Source organism: Tinamus guttatus, unplaced genomic scaffold, assembly GCF_059628265.1.
Source record: "Tinamus guttatus ecotype Peru unplaced genomic scaffold, ASM5962826v1 Tinamus_guttatus_pri_ptg000356l, whole genome shotgun sequence".
Taxonomy (NCBI): domain Eukaryota; kingdom Metazoa; phylum Chordata; class Aves; order Tinamiformes; family Tinamidae; genus Tinamus; species Tinamus guttatus.
The window spans coordinates 3,085,065-3,105,926 of NW_028288890.1; the positions used below are offsets into that span (position 1 = coordinate 3,085,065).

Here is a 20,862-nt window from a genome sequence, read left to right on the forward strand (position 1 = left end):
AGATCAATACATCATTTATCGGTACCCAGAAAATACACACGGACAAATGGCTGAGCCAGCTTAGTCCTGCAAGGACACGGACATCCAAGTTGGTAGTAAGAGCACTGCTAGAAGTAGCAGTGACCTCCCCAAACTGTACAAGCCATATTTGCTTGCTTGATTCCCACAGACTGCCTTGAAAATCCTAATTATAACGCAGAGCACTCAGCAGAGCTGCTGGGTTGAGATTTCAGTCCCGCGCAAGGTCTCCATCCGGGAGCGCAGCCGGGCAGCTCCCGTGCCTGGAGCCTGCGGACTCCAGCAGGACAAGCTGCGGGTTCGTCACCTCGCTGCTTGCCCTTGTGATGGGGTTAGGATTTGCTTTTTGGTGTTTGTGCGAGCTCCAAGGGCCCTCCCAAGTCTGTAGCACGGGAGCACGAGCCGGCCCGGGGGCCGCAGAACCGGTGCTGGTGCCAGGAAGGGTGCCCGGCCACGCAGGCCTGCGCGCAGGTATCTCCTCTGCCCAACAACTGCAGCCTTACAGAAGGCTAATTCAAAATCATAATTAATATTTTCCCAGTCTAAAGAAAGCCCAGGGCAACCAATTAAATTGGCCTTATACATATTTCAGGCGGGCATCCTTAAGTAACTCCCAACTCGCTTGGTCTCTGAGCACCATTATGGCAAGGCGCATTATTTTCTACAACCAAAGTTCTTTTTTAATCTGTGACGGTAAAGAGCCTCAGGCAACTTTCAAGATTAATTGCAATCACTGAGGGTCCTGGCCCCCCTTCCTGGACGTCTCTCTTTGGTAACAAAAAAGATGAACACGCGACGGAGTCACCCGAGACAACCCTGCCGCCCGCACTGCCTGCACTCCCAGCCTGCTGGCCTGGCTAGCTCGGGTCCCTCCTGGCCACCCTGTCACCTCCCCACTGTCCCCTCTGCAGGGCAGTCTCCCCCAGCCATGTGCTTGTCTCACCACTTTCCAATATTTGTTAAAATCAGATCATTTCTCCTGGGGACCCCAGAGCATTGGAGCAAATGAGGACTAAGGTGAGTTACATGTATTTATTCTCTTCGGCTATTTCTCAGTTCCTTGGTCTATTTGGGCTTATCTGCATCTATCTCTTCATGCAAACTGCAGAGGGCTAGAGAGGAACTGGGCTGGTGTTGTGAGCTGGCATTCAAAAGCAAACGTGTGTAAATATGTATAAAAACATATATATATATATATGTATATATGACACATATACCTATATGTAGCATGTAGTAGTGGTAAAATATGTGCACAACCTCTCTGAGATGAGCAGAAGAGAAATGTTTGCTAAAAAAAGGGATAGGACAAGCAGTCTGGCTGAGAAGCACATGGTGCTCAGCTGGAAGAGCACGTGCCGGGTGCCAGGACAAGTTAAGATCCTGATTAATTCAGGACAAACTGTTTTATCTCCAGTAAAAAGAGAGGTGCTACTTGCAGTTTTGCACAGAGGTTACTGTATATTATAAATGCTGAACTATATTCTGTGTATCAAACTCAACAAAAAGGTGATGGGAAAGTAATGGCCCAATATATCTGCTACCTTTTTCCTCCTTATGTTTTTCAAGGTTTATAGTTTCAGCTGGGAATGTTTTCTGATGGCAGTTTTGGAGCAGGGTCTCCAAATTTGCTAGGATTTTGCTGGACTAAGAGGGATCTTCAACCAGATCAAAGACAACACATGCAGCAGAAATAGGAAGGAATACTACTAATGGAAACAAAACCTACACATCCATCCTGCTGTGGATTTTGTACCATCGTTTGTAACAACACAGAGCAGGTTTGAATGTCAACGTATCAGTAGAGCAGAAGAGCTGCATGTTGCTACTGTCAAGGAAATATTTGCCTTATGAGACCAGATATATAGTTAAACATACCACTCTCTTTCAGCCCAATTCCTAATGGACCTATGTCCGTATCACAACAGACACCACTATTTTCTATAAACTTTACAGATGTCCTAGGCTAAAAAGATGTAGAAACTCACTTCACCTTCCAGAGTGGTCCTTCCAGGTTGGAACTGGAGCCGATAACACAACCATGCAAGAAAGATGCACTGCTGTGAACCATCTGATTTCCCTTCCACGGGTAAATACAGACCTGCCCTCCCCAGCATGGCTTAACTTGGCATTTTAGACAAGCACTTAGCAAATAAAAACAGACACGGGCAAACAACCCTGCCAAAACCCACTGTGAACACTTACAAAGCCAATCAGATAAGGACTGCCAGCATCTCCCAGGAGGTGCGAGGTGAAACTCTGCAAGGCCACTGCGGTTGCACGGCGTGTTGGAATGACCACATACTGCAAAGAAGAGGAAGGAAAATAAATACATAAGGAAACTCCTTGAAGAACCAGTCCAGCTATCTTGAATTGCTCAATTTATGTCCAGGTTGAGGCAATGTGAAGAAGCTTCCCCAGATTTCAGTCTCACAGGTGGCCCGGGCAAAGCAAAACTACCAAATTCAAGAGGCAGAGCTGGGTAGATGTAAGAAACAGTTCAAAATTTCCTTTAAAATATTTTTCTTGCTATAAAAAGTGCATGAGAGCTAAATGAGAAATAATGCCTGCCTGGCTCTATATTCTATCAATTTCTAAGCAAAAGGACAAAGTTGCAAATTTAGTCAAAACACATCATTTTCAATGAGTGGCAGTGAATTAGTTCCAGTTGGAGAGAATTTTGAATGATACCTGCATTGTACATACGTGTGTGTGTCTGTACAGATATATGTACCAATATGCATTCACACTTACACCTATGATAAATAACTTTGCATGCATATGTGTATCATGTATACACTTAGTCTTTCAAGTAGCAAAATGAGTTCCAAACTGTTTTCATTTTGCCTAGCTAAAGAACTTAGTGATGGCTGAAACAAGTCTGCCATATACTTTATGGTGCCAAATAACTTCCTAAGTTTAGCCTGGAATTCTAGTGATCAAAAAAACATGCAGCAAACAGACATGAGATTTTTTCCTCCTCCTCCTCCAAAAGGATCCTGGAGAGAAAAAAAAGCTCAAAACAAGATCACCAAAACACACAAAAAACCCATTCCACCCTTTTTCCTGCTTAAAAAGTATTTTATTGCAATGGCACGGAAGCAGTTGGCGGCAAAAGTTAGCTGCTGTTCTAGGAAGACAGCAGTAAATTACAGCCCTAAACAGGCCTTTTGATACTAAAATAGACCTAAATTCAAACCATACACGGTCTGGTTTGAGCATCCCACAGAAAGTGGAGGTGGGTGGAAGCCCATGGGCTGGTCCGGGCACATCTCTGGCTCCAGGTTGAGGCTGGGTGCGGAGGCTGACCAAGCAGCTTTGGCAAACCTCGCCCCTTTAAATAGAGGTTTGGAAAGGCCATGGTTTACTACTGACATCCCCTTCCTGCAGTGAAACCACCAGGATTAGCTGTCCTGAAAAAAAAGTGAAGTTAACCAAAAAGGCAAGGAACCACCAACCTACCCCAGGAAGAGGCCACACACCAAAGAGGTAAGTCCTGATGCTTGTGTGTCTGATGGAAAACTGTGCTCAAAACAATTTCACTATTTGATTCTCTCTGGGTTAGCAGGAATCCTTGAGACACCGTATGGGGATTTTTTTCCAGTACCAAAAGCAAAGCAAACACCGTTCTGGCCACTGACAGGCTTTGGGAATAGCTCAGGTGTCCCTGTTGCAGGGATAGAAGAGTGACCAAGAGGCCCTTCACTAAAGTTAACGGCTCACAGGGAGACATTGTCCCAAGGAATAATTTACAATGAAATAGGGACAGGTTGAGCTGGTTCCTGAGTGACAGGGGCAATCTCTGGAAATGCTATTTCTTTGCTGGTAAAAATAGGACAGCGTTTTACACTGTAACAATAATTGCCTTAATTCATATGGAAGGCAATCAGAATAAAAGCATGCACTGCCCCTCGCCTGCAGCACAGCCCTGCACTAGTCTATGTCTGTTTTACGCCTATAGGCAGACTGACACCAAAACAAAACAGTAAGGCTCATCTCCAGCGTGGCAGCTCACGACCATTTAGAAAGAACTAACGTCATAAAAGGAGGCAGAAATATGGGGAACATTTTGCATGAGCATCACGGGGCTTTGCATATTCTGGAGGATGGCTTTTTGCAGCAAAGACCTAAAAAGATTGTGATCTGAAAAGCTGAGGCCCTATAAATTATCTCCTGCCTCTTACACGAAAATGCCATCAAGCCTCTACCCATCATCCGTGTTTCCAAGACGAGCTATGGAAGAAAAACCCAACTATTAAGACCACGTTCTACAAAGTCCCAAGGACTCCAAGACCAAAGCGCCCGGCGTGCCTCAGTGTTACCCACTCGCCTGCTGCACTGCAGCTCATTCATTATTGCTCTTACAAGGCAGCTTTAATGCTGCTTTGGGGTTGGGGTAATTTTGAGGCCAATTTGCAAAGATGGCCAATAAAATCTGTTTCATAATTAGCATGCACCATAAGAGTCAGCCCTCCCCTTCCCTGAGCACCGGCTGAGCGTGTGCCTGGGAGGAGATCTGGAGTTTGTGCTCAGGAGAATAAGGCCCGTTTTGTACAAATTTGCATTTGGAACAAATATAAGCGTTTAAACGCTCAGGCAGCGTGGTGCATTCTGCAGCGCTGACAGTTTATCAGGTCTAGCTCTCACCACCTTTTACTGCAGCCAATTTGGGGAGCTGGATACAGACTGCTACACCAGCAGGAATGCAAGAGCAAAGGAAATGTGAAGCTATAAAAATCCAGCATTTAATTATGAAGATAATAAGTACACATCCTTGTTCTGCAAGGGAACTTAAACCTGCAAAACCTCTAAAGTGCCTTACTGGGCTCTTAAGCAGGCAGGAGAACTGTAAATCTTGGGAGAGCTGCGACAAATCACTGCAGTCTCCCAAAGTCTCACTTCTGGCACAAGTCCGCTCTCCCTGAAATCCATGGGAGCCAAGTCCAGCCTATACTGCAAGCCTTTTATCCACAAAAATGGCATAATATTTATGTACATCACAAAGGTAGTGTTAGGCTTACGCTAGTAATGCTTTAAAACTCTTCACCAGCCTCAGGCAAGAACCAACATGCATCTGATTACACAAAATAAATAGCCATCAGTAGAAATTAATTTGCCCTACATTTCAAGTACATCTGGCTAAAGCCTTTCCACACCTTTCCCTGGCTAGGGCTTCCTATAAAGCTCTCCATCAAATGCAGTTCTAACCCTGGCTCTCACCTATCGTGTGATAAACATCCTCTCAAGCCCCTTGTGTAACAGAAACACACTGCAGACCATCTGCTTGCAGGCTTGCAAGCATCCAAGTGGATGGTTATATTTATTTGCACAGCACTTTTCCAGGCCTCCTCATCCTGACAATGCATTGAGCTAAACGTTATATATGGCAATCAGTTCATGTATCTATATGGACAAAGTGAACAGCTCAAGTGTTGGCATCAACTACTAGTTCAATTTTTAACATTTCTGTAGCTTCCTTATGTTTTATCTCATTTGTACTGTTTTAGAAAATGCAGCTCAGAAATTATTTCCAATGATTTTTTAGGGAATACTTTTGCACTACAGCAACATAACTGCAGATGCATCTGTGCAAATGAAATGGAATATATGATGCCAGCCACATAAGAGAGAGCCTCAAGCCACTCTGGAATGCAGACAAATTGCACACAACCGTGTATGTGTGTCAGCATTCAGGTACAACTGAACGGATGGCCACAACAGCCCTGAACGTGGCACAAGCCACAAAGCCCCTGTTAAGGCCATAGTTAGAGATGGAAAGTCCATCAGGTAAGGTGGTGCTGGCAACTGCAGTGGTACCTTATGAACGAGCCTTGAATTTAAGTCTTGCTGAAAAGAAACAGAAATTAAGCTTGAAATTCTCTGCTGAATGAATATATCAACACCAAAGCCTCTATATCTAGAAATACCGAGCCCGACTGTTTGCTCGTTGACATTTGCATAAACAATGAACACAAGTCAAGGGAGCTTTCTATGGATGCCAGCCTGGATATATTTTTAGCTCATTCAACAACCTGCCAAAAACCCTCAAGCAAGTCCCGTAATGGCTATGTGCCCTAATTTCTTTTTCATACAATAAGCAACAAGTAACCTCCCTCTCAATGGGACTTCAAGATACGACAGATGGGAAAGGGTCTGTAATCCTCAGATGCAAGCACCTAGAAAACATGCAAGCCTTTCTAACAAACATCCAGGCTATTGCACAGGAAAAAAGTAGCCATTGAGGTCAGCTTTCTGATTGGAAAGATTTAAAAAAGCTTTCTGGTGGACAGAGAATGGAAAACGAAGGACATGAGGTGAAAAATCCCTGACAGTTTCCTCTCGGAATAGGTGGACAAAGTCCAGAATTTCTTTGTACTTTCTTTTCCTCTCTCCTCTCCCAAGGTGGTTTTCTATTGTGCAGGTGTTGAATGCTTGGCTGGCTGGAGCTAAGCCAAAGAGAGAGGGAGAGGGAAGCCTGAGGAGGGAGGAAGGGAAGGATTTCCTACTACAAAAGCAAGCCAATAGGGATTATTGATAACAAAATCCAATAATGCGCTGACTATACAGAAAAACTGCCTGGATTCTTTGTACGCAGAGGTTTGCACAAATACTTAGAATCTGGGGAAACTACTTGACGGTGACTCTTCTGGATACTTCCTCTCCTTGTTGCTCAGGGCAAAATAAGAGATTTCCTCTTTCTTTCTTTTCATCTCACTCTCCTTTTCAGCAATAATAAAAAAAAAAAAAGAAAAAATAGAAGAGGCTGAAACTGGGCCTAGGCATTGGAAGAAATGAGAACTTTAGGTGGTTCTTGAAGCTGACCAGCTGCTCTGGCCCCCAAAAGAGAGAGATGCTCTTTCAATGTACACTCACCATTAGTATGTCTGCTGTGATAGCCCAGTTTGAAAACAGAAGAGTTTCTCCGATGAAAATGCAAATCTGTTGTAACAAAACACACAAAAAGGAGAAGATTTATTCACTTGACATTCAAAGGAAAAATAACCCGTCACAAATTTTCTTTGTTGCTTATTTGTTGTATCAAACCTACTCAAAGGATTCTTCTGTACGCAGTACACTCCTCATTGTGGTTTATCCTAAACACAGGAGTCTATAGATTTTTATCTGAAGCCTGAGGGGCTTGGCCTGCAACTTCATTAGTGCGAACTGCTTATGATCTACGGAACAGCTAAATAAAAGGCTGACACCTTTGGTGCCAGCTGACAACCCAACAAGAAGAGACACCCTTGGGATTCCACACTTGAACAATCACCTTCAAACAGACAGTTAGAAAGGGCAGAAAGGCCACAATTAGAAAGAAAATATTACTCCTGGAATCCCTCTTGGTAGACAGAGACTAACAGCAATGGAGATCGGGATTCAGGTAACTGGAGAGTCCCCTTTTAGTTAGCCTACGTTCTTTTGTATGTTCAGTTTTTGTTATGTTGAACAAGACACAATTCATTAATGGAAGAAGGCCACCCAGAAATACAGGGTACTCTTGGCTTTGAGGAAAAACCCAGATGGACAAAATCTTTGCTTTTCCAGTGAGTTTTGACAGGCTCTGACGGTCACAGCCCCTGGCCCAGCTGCTGTTGCTGGCAGCCTGGGGTGGAAGTTGGTGGTTATGGGTCTGATGTGACTAAGGCGTTTGTCTTGCACTTCTGGCTGAAGTTGCCTAAACCCCTCAGACCATCGTCTCACAGCCACAGTTTGCTTTATTTAGCCCTGTCTTACTCACTGACCTACAGAAAGCTTCCTCTATTTGTTCCTAAAATTATCTCTGTTTCCCATATGCTCCCCTTCCCTAATTCCTCTCTCTTGTCACCGGCTCTGCTTCCTCTGTGACGGTGTCTGAGACAGCTATTGTAGCTGAGCTGGGGAGCAAGGAAACCGCCTCTTGCCATTGCACCACTCCCCACTGCTCTGAACATGGCTCTTGCTGGAGATGACAACTGCCAACGCAAGAAACGCAGATCCAAAGAAACAAGGTGCTGCAAGAAGCTGAGGCCATGGGCGTGCAAGCAAGCCCCAGGTGGGCTCTCATGGCCACGCTGAAATTCTCCTGTTGTAGCTTTAGAGCCACTGTTGCTTCCTAGATTCAAGTGAGCTTGGGAAAGATGCGATCATACTGCTGAATGCACCCTTGACATGTCCTGTCTTTTCGTTAATTATTATGAACAGGCAACTGCTTGCCTTAAGGTTATATAAATTACACACATGCACACACACATATGTATGAATTACTACATACAGAAAGTAAGCCTTGCCCCCTCCTGCAGGAATTCTGCATAAGCCTTATGAACCACTAAAAAGCTACAGATATCAGTGCAGATCGGTTTGGAACTGCTGGATGTGCATTTCACCCAACACATTTGCAGGAAACTCATGTTTCATATATGGATAGCAGTAAAAGAGAAACGGATACAGAAGGAAGATCAAAGATCAGGACAAAAAGATACTGACATTAAAAAAAAAGTCAGCCCTTCAGCTGCTAATGGGGATTTTTAAAAATGAGCTCTCCTACTGCAGAGGGCATATGAGGATATGTGACATTTCTGCTGGAGAGAGATGCTCTAGGGATGCGTACTTCAAATGGGGCAGCTGCCACGGTAGAGCAATAGCTCCCAAAACGGTCACAGCTTTGGGTTCTTCACACATGTTCAGAATTGTCCTTTTATACTGAGGTTTTGGGTGCAGAGATGCACTCATCTTCCTCTGGCTGCAGCTGCACTGTGTGTATAGCAGCTCACCTAGTGAATGTAGTGACCACTTGCTCACCTCGGACGAGCTCATACAAACTACTTACCCATCTAGTCTTTCCTGGACTTATATAATCAGAGTTAGCAAATTCTGATCCCAGTAATGATAAATGAAGCAGTTTTTGGAGGATTCACACCAGCAGATCTTCCAGCTGATGTAAGCAGGTTATAAACCATAGCAGATTATAAACTGTGGCACATAAACTGCTTCCACAGCTGTTTGCAAAGTGCGTATCTGTCTGCATCTTCCTTGTTTGAAGCTCTTTTCGGTGTGGGGGTAAGGCTGCCACGTGTGCTCTTGAAACTGAAGCAAGTCCAAGTCCATCTTGGTGCTGGGCTATAGTGATGCCCCAGAAGCAGGTAAACAACCTGACCATGTCAACAAAAAGTTCCCTCGAGTTGAGACTGAGAATTTGCAAAAGCTCCATGGCAAGGATTTAGCCTGGGATTTAGAGATGTTGTTTCTTTAAAACCATAAAATGTCTTTGAGGAATTGAAATAAATGCTGAAACGGAGGTACAACATGAACTTGGAATAACATCAAAAGAAGCACAAAGCATCTTTCTTGAGGTATCTCGGGGTTTAAATGAAATATTCAGTCTGAAATCTGGGGAGGAAACATCTGAGCAGTGTGATACAGTACTGCCATACACCTAACGGGTTTGAAGAGACAAGTTTGAAACCCAACATTTAAGAGAATATATATTTCAGGAAAGCAAGACCTAAAGATGGGCAAATTATTATTCTAAGGAGCTGGACTACAATCCAGAAGTACACATGCTGAAAAAAATAGGCAGAGTAAGAACTGATGGGGCTGTACAGGAAAGCAAGATAATAAAGGGCAGAAATGGAAGTGCCTGGGCAGCTAAAATATGTTGAATACTGCTCCGTTCCACCTTTCCAACCCGTTCTGCTACAACAAATACTATGCTGGATTAGTTTGAAGAGATTAGATGCAAAGACGACAACTCTACCTGCTCAAAGAGGAGTGGCTGCTGCAGAACAGGAAGAGCTGCTGCCCTCAGAGGTCTAAAGCACCTGCAAGACAGGACTGAGCAGGGGAACGAAAGTACACGAGCTCAGGGATAGAAGGGGACAGACAGTTGACAGTGTGTAAGGGACAAGGTGACCACGCTAAAGGATATGTGGGACTTTTCCAGAAAATCAGAACACCGAGATGCTAAATAAAACAAGGGCTTCTCTGATTCTACTGAAGTGCTAAACACTTCACTTAATTATCACCACTCTCAGCTGAAACTGTAATTCTGGATTGTTAACGAGAGCAGCAAGGGAGCTGTGATCCTCCTGCCATCAGAGGCCATCTCTTAGGTGTCCATATGCTTGACATCTAGCTCCAAGTTTAGGCATCTCAGTGGTTGGAAATGATAATTTAAGGTTCTGAGCCAACAAGTCTGTGGACTGTCACAGTACAGAAGGTCTGGAAATTTCACCCCCGTGGGAAATGAGCAGAACATTGCTCCTGCCTTTGACAGCCACACGGAGCTCACAGCTGCTGCTGGCCCTCTCGGCTGCAGGACGTGGTTGTCAAAGAAGTTATCAAAGATTTAAAAATCTGCTCAAAACTCTACTGCAGTCTTTCCAGGGCCAGCTACTATCATGGGTTTTGAGATAGGGGAGGTACCCTAATTCATCATGCTGTCCCTCAAATCGAGGTTTTCTGACTGTGAGTCAGAGAATGTACACTCCTTTTTGGTCCAGTGATATTTAAAACAGACAGTAGTAAGAAACTGCTGCAGCCTTGCAAAACAGGTCTCCTGGTGAAGCAAAGGGAATTAGACAGGCTGGAAACCTGCAGGATCGCAATAGCTTTGGATGATGTGGAAGAGCAAGAGCCCACATATTTGAACCTTGCCTCGAAAAGGCAGTTCAGCCGACACGCGGCACCCCCATGAGAGCACCCTGCCTTGTGAGGCCTTAGCTCCAACGTAAGGCCAGGGTCTCAGTGGGATCTGCACCTGTGTCACTAAATGGTGACACAAAGAGTCACTGTTTTCACCCATATGAATTTGTAGTAGGTGGCTTGGGCAGGTGATTTACAAGCATTAGTGATCTAGGCTACCCTGATCCTCCAAGGGTGACAAATCCTCGTTTTTCAGAGACCAAACAAAGTTAATTAACTTGCCCACTGTCACAAGCAGAATCTATAAAGAAAGTTCAGATCTCCAATTCCCCAATCACCCTTTAATTAGGCTCTCTTATCCGTTTAGCATACAAGTTTCAAATGCAGAAAGAAAACAGATTTAGGGCTACGGAGAGGCTGTGTTACCTGCAACAAATATGTGCATCAGCAAGAGAATGGCATCAGCAAATATATTTATATTCTTCACGCACTCTCCATATGCAGATATAAATTCCTTTGTAAATCATTGACTCTTTATTAGATTTACTGCTCATGCATCATAAAATAAATTGCTTCCAAGATTGGTTAAATAATACCATCTATATTTATATATTCACACAATGAAGAACGCTCAGATGGAAACAGAGCAGCTTAAAAGCCACTGTCCTGAGGTTAAAAAAAAAAAAAAAAAGTCCTAACAGAAGGTAAAAATGAGATCAGTAACCACCTTTTTGTCGCAAATTTTCTGAAAACACTATTTCCAGCTTAGAAAGGGAGGACGTTCTGTATAAAGATATTAATCACCACAAATGAACATCTGTCATCAGGTCTGAGAGAGGAGAAAATCTCAGGTCTGGCCAGCAAGGAGATGGAGGGAGGGGGCAGTTCTCTTCGTTTGGAATGGGCTGAGAACAACAGCAAGGTTAATGCTTTGCCAAGCAGCAATACCCTCTTCCAGGTTGCCCAAGATGCTCATTTTCCAGCTGAGCATCGAACCAAAGGTTAGCTCTAAACCATGCTGCGAGCTAGGTGGCCAGAGTCTTCTTTTGACACCTTCTTAATAGCTATAGTAAATGTACATTGCAATTACTACTTACTCATATATTTTTCAGTATGTCACCACTAATTCATTCAGCTGAGAAGTTAATTGCATGACTGATTTACTAAACATCCCTTTGGTAGCTTCAGTGTTTATTATCACAAGTTTTCCTCTCCTCTGTGATCTGGGAGCATCTGATGGGTTTTACATACAATTAAGATTATAAATACTCTGGGAGGAGCCTTTTTTTTAGTCTGTATTTGTTCAGCAATAAGTACTATGGCTTCCTGGGTTATGACTAGGACTTCCAGGTACTGTGTCAATATAGATAACAACAAACTGAAATTACATGGTAGCCACTGTTGGTCTGCAGCAAGTTACCTAGTAATGGCAATTAATGGTAATTACAGGTAGCCAAAAGCATGCCCACAAATTATACTGTATTTTAATTTGGTACCGCTGCAGCTACAATACTCTTATTGTAAGGGAAGCTATATTCCTGTACCAAAACACTAGGCAAGAGCAATAGCACTATGGATAGTCACAAAGGCAGGGAACCGCAGGCTTCTGTGCATGAGCCATCCCCAGGTCTAAATTCAGATGACATTTCATGAGGAGGGATAAGCACCAAGATATTTTCCCTCTAGGCACTTTCAGGTAGTGCCAAAGAACAAAATAAGGAACAATCAGAGTGGGAAAAACAAGACCAACATCTCAGGCCTCCCTGCAAGGGAGGAGGCACAGAATCCCCTAAGGAGTTAGGTGAAGAGAGCGAGACTGGCTTATGCCAGCTACTATATTTTATACTTACATAGGCTCCCACAATGCTGCTCTTGGCAGCAACGAAGATCAGACAGATGAAGATGGCTGATCCGAGCATGCCAACAGCACAGACAAGAGGATCGGCTCGCTGCGTTTTTAATCGGCACCATTTGGTTGCCCCAGCTCCTGTGATTACACCCAGGAAGCCAGTGAAGCAAGTGATTGCTCCGAAGATCAAGCTATTAAAACAAAATATGGACAGCGGATTATTTTTTAAAATTTTTATTGGGGTGCATTAGCTGATGGAAATCTACATGTTTGTAAGTTTAAAATAAATGAGCCTCCTGCTGAACGCCGTGAATTTCAACACCCTTCCCCTGAAATTAAAAAGATCGCAGATGAAACTCAGTCTTGTACAAAGGCTTTAACCAACACCCAAAGTGATGCAAAGGATTCGTGCTGCTCCTTTGTGTGGAGTTGAGGTTCCTATAATTTGCATTGTACAACTAATTATGTACAAACAAAACTAAGTAACAGCCTGCACGTTGAACATGGAAGGAAAACCATGGACAGAGCAGGCACTAGGAGGCTTGAGAGAGTGGAAACCTAAAAATAGCTATATGTCACTGATTTTCAGCATAGTTTGACTTCCTATCTCCTTTCAGAAGAGGCTGTTTGTATTCTTTTGCTGTTATATTACATATTTGAAATGTGCTTACTTAAAGAGCTGCTAGCTATCAAGGATTCTCTGTACTGTACGTGCCGGACTTGGATTATAGAGTCTTTGGCAACGGCAGTAAAGTAGTTTCAGGCTGGCTGAATATATAGGTGTCGTCAAGGAGTGGAAAACTTCCCTTTGTAAACAGCAGATGGGCAGTCTGACTGCAGCTTTATTTTCTGCTAACTGCATTTTTGCAGCACAGTGCTGGGCTGCCCGCTGGGCTCCCTAGTCAGTGGTACTCGAAAGCACTAAACAGTTTCCTTGGGATGGGATTGTGTCAGCTAGAACACCAAGGTTTTCCTAGTGTTATTTTTCTCTTGCAATGTGAATGTGCTGCAAGCTAGGTTATATAACTGGGACTGCAAAAACAAACCACCATGTAATATCAAGCAGTCCAGACCAAAGTGTCCCAGATCTCTGCACCATTTTTTAGCAAAACCCATCACAGAGCAATACACAGAGGCTGCCCAGTCTGCCAGCTAATTCTGCTGCTGTTGCAGATAACTGTGAGCCTTAAGAAACCTCTATCTCAGGTCTCCAAATGCTTTCTGATGCAAAGGCTTTAAAATTTCTTCTCTGTGTACTAGAGTTGGAGAACTACCTGTGGTCATCTTTTTTTTCCCCTTGGTTTGACTTTGTGCAATGAAGAAAAGAAGAGAAAGAAATCCCAGTTTACAATCCCAGCATTTCCTATCATTGTTGCAAAGACCTGGAGGAAATTACAGACATTCTAGTAACTTGACTCTGTGGGACTTGCACGTTTCCTCTGGTAAATACCCTCCCGGCACCCTTTAAAGCAGTGGAGTCTGAATCTCACCTATCTTTGGTGCCACAGGGCTGCGAGCTGCAGGTCTCTGCTGTCTTCTGCACGACCTGTGCTCTGTGAAGGTAGAGAGGGATCCACATGCCGAGTGCCCCCGTGGCAAAGGAGACAGCCGAGGTGGCCAGCGAGGAGAAAACGTAGCTGCGGCTGTGGAGACACAAGAGGCAAATCCCAGGGAAGGTTTAGTTGGAAAACCTGAAAGAGCAGGAGTCACAGGAGAGGAACTGGGAGCTTCAGTGAAAAACACAGCATTCTCCCACCCTACCCATCTCACAGGGCGAAAGATAAGACAACGTACAAAGCAATGGAGAATAAGATCTAGGGAGTATTTCTTCATACATGAGGCTGATTTGATAACAACCTGCTCAGCTCTTCAGCGGTGCTCTGCAAAGGAACTGGTTTTCATGGGACCACTTCAGAATCAGTGCTCAGTCACTGCAACATGATAGATGAATTGCCATCTGCTTACCTGGATTACCTTATGTTATCCCTTAGTCCTCAGCCATGGCACTGGACCACTGCTTTTGGATACCAAAACAATTAGCCCAGAAATACATGCTAAAAATGACCCAAGGACATTCTATACACATATATCAGTCACTGTCATATAAACACATATATAAATTTGCCATGTTGTGCATGCTTCTGTGTATTTCCTCCTCTAAAATCGTTCTGGTGTTTAACTCTTTTAACCATCAGTAGAGTATCTCTTCCAAGGGGAAATAAAAGGAGATCTAAAGCATCTGAACAAGAGTGGCACAATTTTTAATAGAAGGAAAACAGGAATTTCTACACTTCAAAAGCCTTGACTTATCTGAAGTATAAGCCAAACAAAGCAGACTCTGAATCTTGGAAAGGTTAACCCAAAGGTTGGACTCCTTCTTTGTCATTATAGCCAATACCTACTGATAACATAACTGTTATTTTCTTTCCTAGCTCCACAGACTAAGCTTCCTGCAATTCCCTGCACGTTGCCATGGGCCAGTCTCACAGCATTAAGTAGCACAGGCCATTCAAAGCCCAAATTAAGCATTAGAGCAAAGTGTGTTTGAGCAGGTGCTCTTACTTTCTAATCAGTGCCTTCATGTCTCTCAGCCATGAGGTCCGAGCTTTCAGCTGTCCCCCGAGTTGTTCAACATTTCCTCTTTTAGCAGCAGGTACGAACACCAAGATGAGCGTCCCTGTTATCATACCCACGAGAGGAGATACCTGCAAGAAAGGAACAGGGAATTAGCACAGGAAGCCAGCACTGTTTGCTTTGCCTCGTCAGTGCGAAGCAGATTACACGGGCTGTGTTTCAGCAAGCCAAATCTTTACAACTAGCCAGAATGGGTGTCCATGCTCCGAGCCATCTGCTCCCTTCCTTCCTCCTTGACATTCCCCGAGCTCTCTTATCTCACTCTGGAAGCAGGCAGCTTTGAGAATCCCCCGATTAAAGCAATCAATTCCTTTGTTTCATTAAAGGAACAAGATTCCTCTTGCTACAGTTCTTTGGTGATGTTTAACTCTTTGAAAACTTACTCCAAGCTGGGCTAAGAAGCCCACTAATTTGTGGGAGAATTTAGATGCTTGTTAAGGTCACTTAGGCCAAGTGAAAGATTTCTGGAAGGAGGGAGCATGCTGGATTTGGATAAAGAGCATCTTTGCTTGACATGTATCCCTTTCCATGTACTTCCAGCTAACCTGTACTAGCTTTCCATATTCAGGCACCTCCTTTAGATTACCGTAGTGTGTGGCAGACCAAGAAATCCTAAAAATTCAGTGTGGAACACAGCAAAATGACACATTCAAGGGTTAAGTTTCCCAGGCTCCTGGGACTCTTTGCCCAACCTCTAGGCAAAGATCCCATGGTGCTTTCTGAGCTACAAATGTGAATCCTATTGCAACACTAAAAAGACCATCACTGTTAGCACAAAAAAGAGCTCTGCTAGAAGAATAGGAACATGGATTTCCACCAAATTTTCTCTTCTACACATGTGATTTTCAAAGTGAAATTCCTGTTCCCTAAAACATGCCTCCAACACTAATCTGAGAATGGTCTGTATCTACAGAGCAGTATTACAGATCCAAACTCTTCTAGGAAAGGGTAGATGAAAATATCTCAGAACTGGAAAGTCAGCAGAATCCCTCATTCAGGGGTAAATCAAGACTGACATATCCCTATCGCAGCTGAGCACAGTACTGACCAAAAAAAAAAAAAAAAAAAAAAGAAGAAATGCCTGGGATTTTCTAGGCCCCTCTGATTTTTAGTTTGATGGCTTCCTCCTCTGGTAGAACAACAGAAAAATATCCATTGAACACTCAATAATGCTCTAAAGAAACACGGACATAACTGCAGGGTACAGCCATCTGCTGAAGAGCCCTTCTGTCTTCTTCAGTCCACTGAAGTACTCGTTATTCCTGGAGACCACAGGAGATCACAGAGAGAGGCATCACCCAGGGGAATCCTCGTGCATGACTCACCAAAGGGCAGTAATTGACACCGAGATGGAGGTTGCTTAACGCTGATGGTTGGAGGTTTCCAACACATGCTGTACAACTAGGCAAAATAAGCAATTATTTCCTAAACAATTCTCATGGAAGCGTGCAGCTTGTGTCCCCATTTGCCTGAGGTAAGAACTTGTATGTTTTATCACCTGCTATTACAAATGGTGCTGGCCAGGGCTTCATTACGTTGACTGTCTTCATGAAGCACCAGAGAACTCACTTCTCTGCTGCTCGTGCCACCCAGGCTGCCAAAGGTCAGGGAACAGTTTTGCTGGGCCCCTTCCTGCCAGCTCTTTCAAGACATCTTTGTGTGCATGAGCTGTTTGTGTGTATGCGAGTGGAGCGTATTATCTTTTCAACACATTTATCAAGGTCTCAAGAGGTTAAAATAGAAGGAAACTGACTGTCTCGGGGCAGAAAAACAAGCGGAAACTGGAACAAAGTGTTTTTTCCTCAAAGCAGGAAGCCATTCCCGGAGTTTCTTGACAGCAGGGGACTGAAACGTTACGGAGTTGATTTAAGGCCAATGCCTCATCTTCCCATCACCATCAAGAAATCATGGTTGTCTGATAACAAAGTGTTTGGAAATTCGCTGCTCTCAGGCAGAGAAAAAAAACAACTACAAGGAGCCAAATACCTTTCCCGTTTGCTCAGAGAATGCATCTGCTATAAACTTAATATCCTTTTATGTAGTTTCCAGTCCTTCACCATCTACACATAGTACCAGGCTGAAGACTGGTGTGATACAACCCTTCTGCCCCTAACACGGATCAACAGATACTACTTTTAGGTTGTTCTTGAAATTGAGGTGTAGGACTGAACACAATCCAGGGGGATCTTCACCAAGGACTGAGAGAGAGATTCCCAAGAGCATGGCTAATGCTTACTAAAGGATAATTGGGAGACTTCAGCATGTTTAAATTTACTGAGGGAAAAAAAATCAACTTGTTATCAAAAAAAGTAAAAATGTTACTTGCCCGCAATGCCCAATGCCAGTCTCCAGCAACCTGCTTCACACTTGATCCAGTGATGTATCCTAAGCCACTGCAAGGAAAACAAAGTTGGGAGTCAGTTTTAATACTGTACCACAATAAAGATGTTCTTAAAACAAAGATACCTTAAACAAAGACACCTTGAACAAAGATACCTTGAACAAAGATAACAACGCAGTTGCACTCAGTTGTGTGCCTTAGGCTCTAAGAAAAACAGGGCAGGTGATGAAAAATACATGACTCTTCCCAGCATCACTGTCTAAAAATGCTTGAATCTGGTGGAAATTCAGACACTGACTTGAAATTCAAGGTTGGCTCTTCATACAGGGGACGGAAATAACGCCTCAGAATGAATTTGTTTCACAATTCAATTTCTGTGTCACGCTTTTCTGTTTACTCATATGAATGCTTACAATTTTATCTTCAACCTTCAATCAACAAAGTGTCTTTAAAGGATCCACTATACTCCATCATTAAAATGTTTTTTATCATGTAATGGAATTTGGTTCTAACTACCTATGAAAAAACATTTTCCATAGCCTATGAAAAAACCAAAGGAACAAGTTTTACCTTGAGTGTGCCTCCTCTAACTTTTAAAAGGTATGTCACCACCCTAAACCAGATGTTTTTTCTCTGCATTGCAGGGATATACCTGCTGTCCAGGTTTTCCCTGGTGGAAATGAACTCACAATGCCACCTTTCCATTGGAAGTTGTCCAGCTCTGGGAATCAGCAAGCAAGCTGCTCGAAGCCACCCTGCCTATGGCCTCACAATAGAGGGTCAGCCACGATTTTAACAAAATGGGATAAAAAGAATCACAGAATCCATCCTGTCACAGCCATCAGATACTGCATTGGGTTGATAAGGGAACTCCATAGAATGAAAGTGCCAGAGGAAATAATTACTCTAAATCCGAGTCTCTCTGTTGCATTCATCAGGCGTCCACGGGCTTGGTCGTCCTCCACCGCTCCCCATCAGGTTGAGTGGGAGCTCTCCTTACAGCTTCTCTCTTCAGCCTTGTCTGCACTAGACCTAATTTTTCTGTGTTGCTATTTCAGCAGCAGCTCTAGAATGGACTGACGTTTAGATTGACCAAATCCAGCAGAAGTTGAGCAGAATTTGAGTTTAAAAGAGAAAGAGCTTGAGAAAGCAAATTCCAAATCATGTGTATAGAGCATATCTCTCTTGAAACCACAGATACTTATATTGTCACACAGAACTTTGAAAATAGCCCTGTGTCTTAATGTAAGTGATCTTCTAAATTGCAGAGACCTGAAAGATGCTGGCTGAAGGAGGTCTAAATCTCAAATGATTCAAAGCAGCAATTAAGAGAACCAATATAATATTATTCAAATAGACAGTCTAATTTAATAGTGCTCCAAAAAGAGCAAGTCCAGTAGGGAAAAAAAAAAAAAAAACTTCCTACTAATTTCCCAAAGTCACACATGAACCAGTAACAGAATAAGAAACTAATTCCTGCAACTGATTAGTCACTGCTCACAATATTTTCCTGTCTAAACCATTCCAGGCAAAGACAGCAGAATTATCTGCTTTAGAAACATAGGACCTGTGCTAGCTTAAAGTCAAAAAACAGATGAAAAAAGCATTAGTCACTTACCTGCCAAGAGGTATCGCAAAGTAGAAAACAGACAGCATAAGGGTCCTTGTGTTTTTGGTGAAAAGGTCTCCTATGATGGTTGGAGCAATCGTGGAGTAACTTGCTTCACCGATGCCGACCAAACCTCGCGAGAGCACGAAAAGCCAGAAATACTGAGAAAAGAAAGGAAACATCTTAACAAGGATCCTTTATCTTCTTCTCATTTGAAGTGGACATGTATGAAAGCCAACCAACCAGAGAAATATATGCCCATGCGATGCGAGAGTGACACCTTTGCATTTATTTCTTCATTGTTTAAAACCTCAGACTCTGCATTTGTCACACTGCCCTGGCAGAGGGAGGCCTGGGTGAGCTCCAACACAGCCTCCTTGCAGGCTCCTGCAGAAGCAATGACACCTCCTCGTGTGCTCTGGGACAAGTTAGGCCTGGTCGAACTCTAAAAGCTCTTCAAAGCTCGGAAGGGGTTGAGCCACAAGCCCCTCAAGCCTGTGATTTTTTTTCCTTGATTAGAAACTATTGAATGAGGAAGGATTTTCAAAAACGCTAAGTGCTGGTTTCACTCCACTTCCCTTGAAAACAGCAGAAATCTTCCCCTCACAACAGGAAAGCAGACTGAGTTGATACTGAATATTTCCAAAAAGCCTCAGGTTATAAATTGAGCTGAGTTGCATAAGGCTGTGAAAAGATGAGGCTTGAGCTTTACCAGGAGCTGCTTGAACATAACAGTCCGCTCAGCAAGCAGAGCCACCAGCAGCAAGATTCAGAGGCACCCAAGGCAACTGAGCACATTGCAAAGGCATTAAATTGCCGTCCTGAGCAGACCGTGATCCTCATTCCGCACAATGCAGCCTAAAAAAGAAGGGCAGGAATTCCTCATCTAGCAGAATTATCTCCATGGCCTGTTGCTCTACTATTTCAACAAACACTTTTGTAAACTGCAAGGACTTGGTTTTCAAGCCTACATCTTTTGATATACTTGCAGTTTTCGCTGGCTGAAGGCACAAAGCATAATACTTTGACGTCTAAATACCTGATACACGAGCACAGTGAAGGTCTTGGACACTAAGCAACTCGAGCTACACCCAGAAGTCATTGCCTGTGCAAAAATTCAACAGCTATTGATTGCAGAAAGCTAAAAGCACAGGAGAAGAGCAGAGAAACCAATTTCTACAAATGCAACCTCTACAAATCCTCAATATACTATAAATAATTGGGAAAAGAGCAGCAGGGATTATGGTATGTCTTTAAACATGGATGTATTTTATGAATAAGGAACAATTGCTCATTCTCCTCCAATAAATGGAAAAGCTCAATGATGCAAAGCAACCGAAGCTGCACCATGCAGCAAACCTGAGCCAGAACTTAGGGGCTTGCTTCACCAATACCTTACCTTGGTCACCAAGACACCCATCAACAGACAAAAGTCTCTACCACTGGAATGTTTCCATTGTTTTTGTTGCTCTAATCTCCTGTTAAAAGAATTTCTTAAGGATTCCTGCAGCCATGCAAACAAAGGACTCACATACTCTTCACTTCCTCTTACTTTGTTGTAAATCCTTCAACAAAGCCTATTTTCTGCGTACGGGTTCCTTGTTTGATGGGTTCCTTGTTTGATGGTGGGGCGTTTGCAGCCTTGCTGTCACTCATCCCTCTCCCACAAGCTGTACATATTTAACAGGCTTACGTGGGTGTGTGCAGAAAGGGCAACACTGTGACTCAAGCTATTTAATTTATGCCAATTGCCCAACGCTGAACCACTCCACGATACTGCAGAAATACGCTGAC

General features: G+C 43.4%; 1 protein-coding gene across 1 annotated transcript in view; it reads right to left on the reverse strand.

Moving 5' to 3' along the window:
* SPNS2 (SPNS lysolipid transporter 2, sphingosine-1-phosphate) overlaps window positions 1-20,862 on the reverse strand; it is a 103,206-nt gene that overhangs the window by 16,433 nt on the left and 65,911 nt on the right. The window contains exons 4-10 of the mRNA XM_088530100.1: window positions 19,078-19,229; window positions 17,445-17,511; window positions 15,047-15,189; window positions 13,975-14,127; window positions 12,486-12,675; window positions 6,889-6,954; window positions 2,221-2,319 (exon numbers count right to left, since the gene is read on the reverse strand). Coding sequence (XP_088386226.1) covers window positions 2,221-2,319; window positions 6,889-6,954; window positions 12,486-12,675; window positions 13,975-14,127; window positions 15,047-15,189; window positions 17,445-17,511; window positions 19,078-19,229 — 870 coding nt within the window. The remainder of the gene's footprint in view (window positions 1-2,220; window positions 2,320-6,888; window positions 6,955-12,485; window positions 12,676-13,974; window positions 14,128-15,046; window positions 15,190-17,444; window positions 17,512-19,077; window positions 19,230-20,862) is intronic.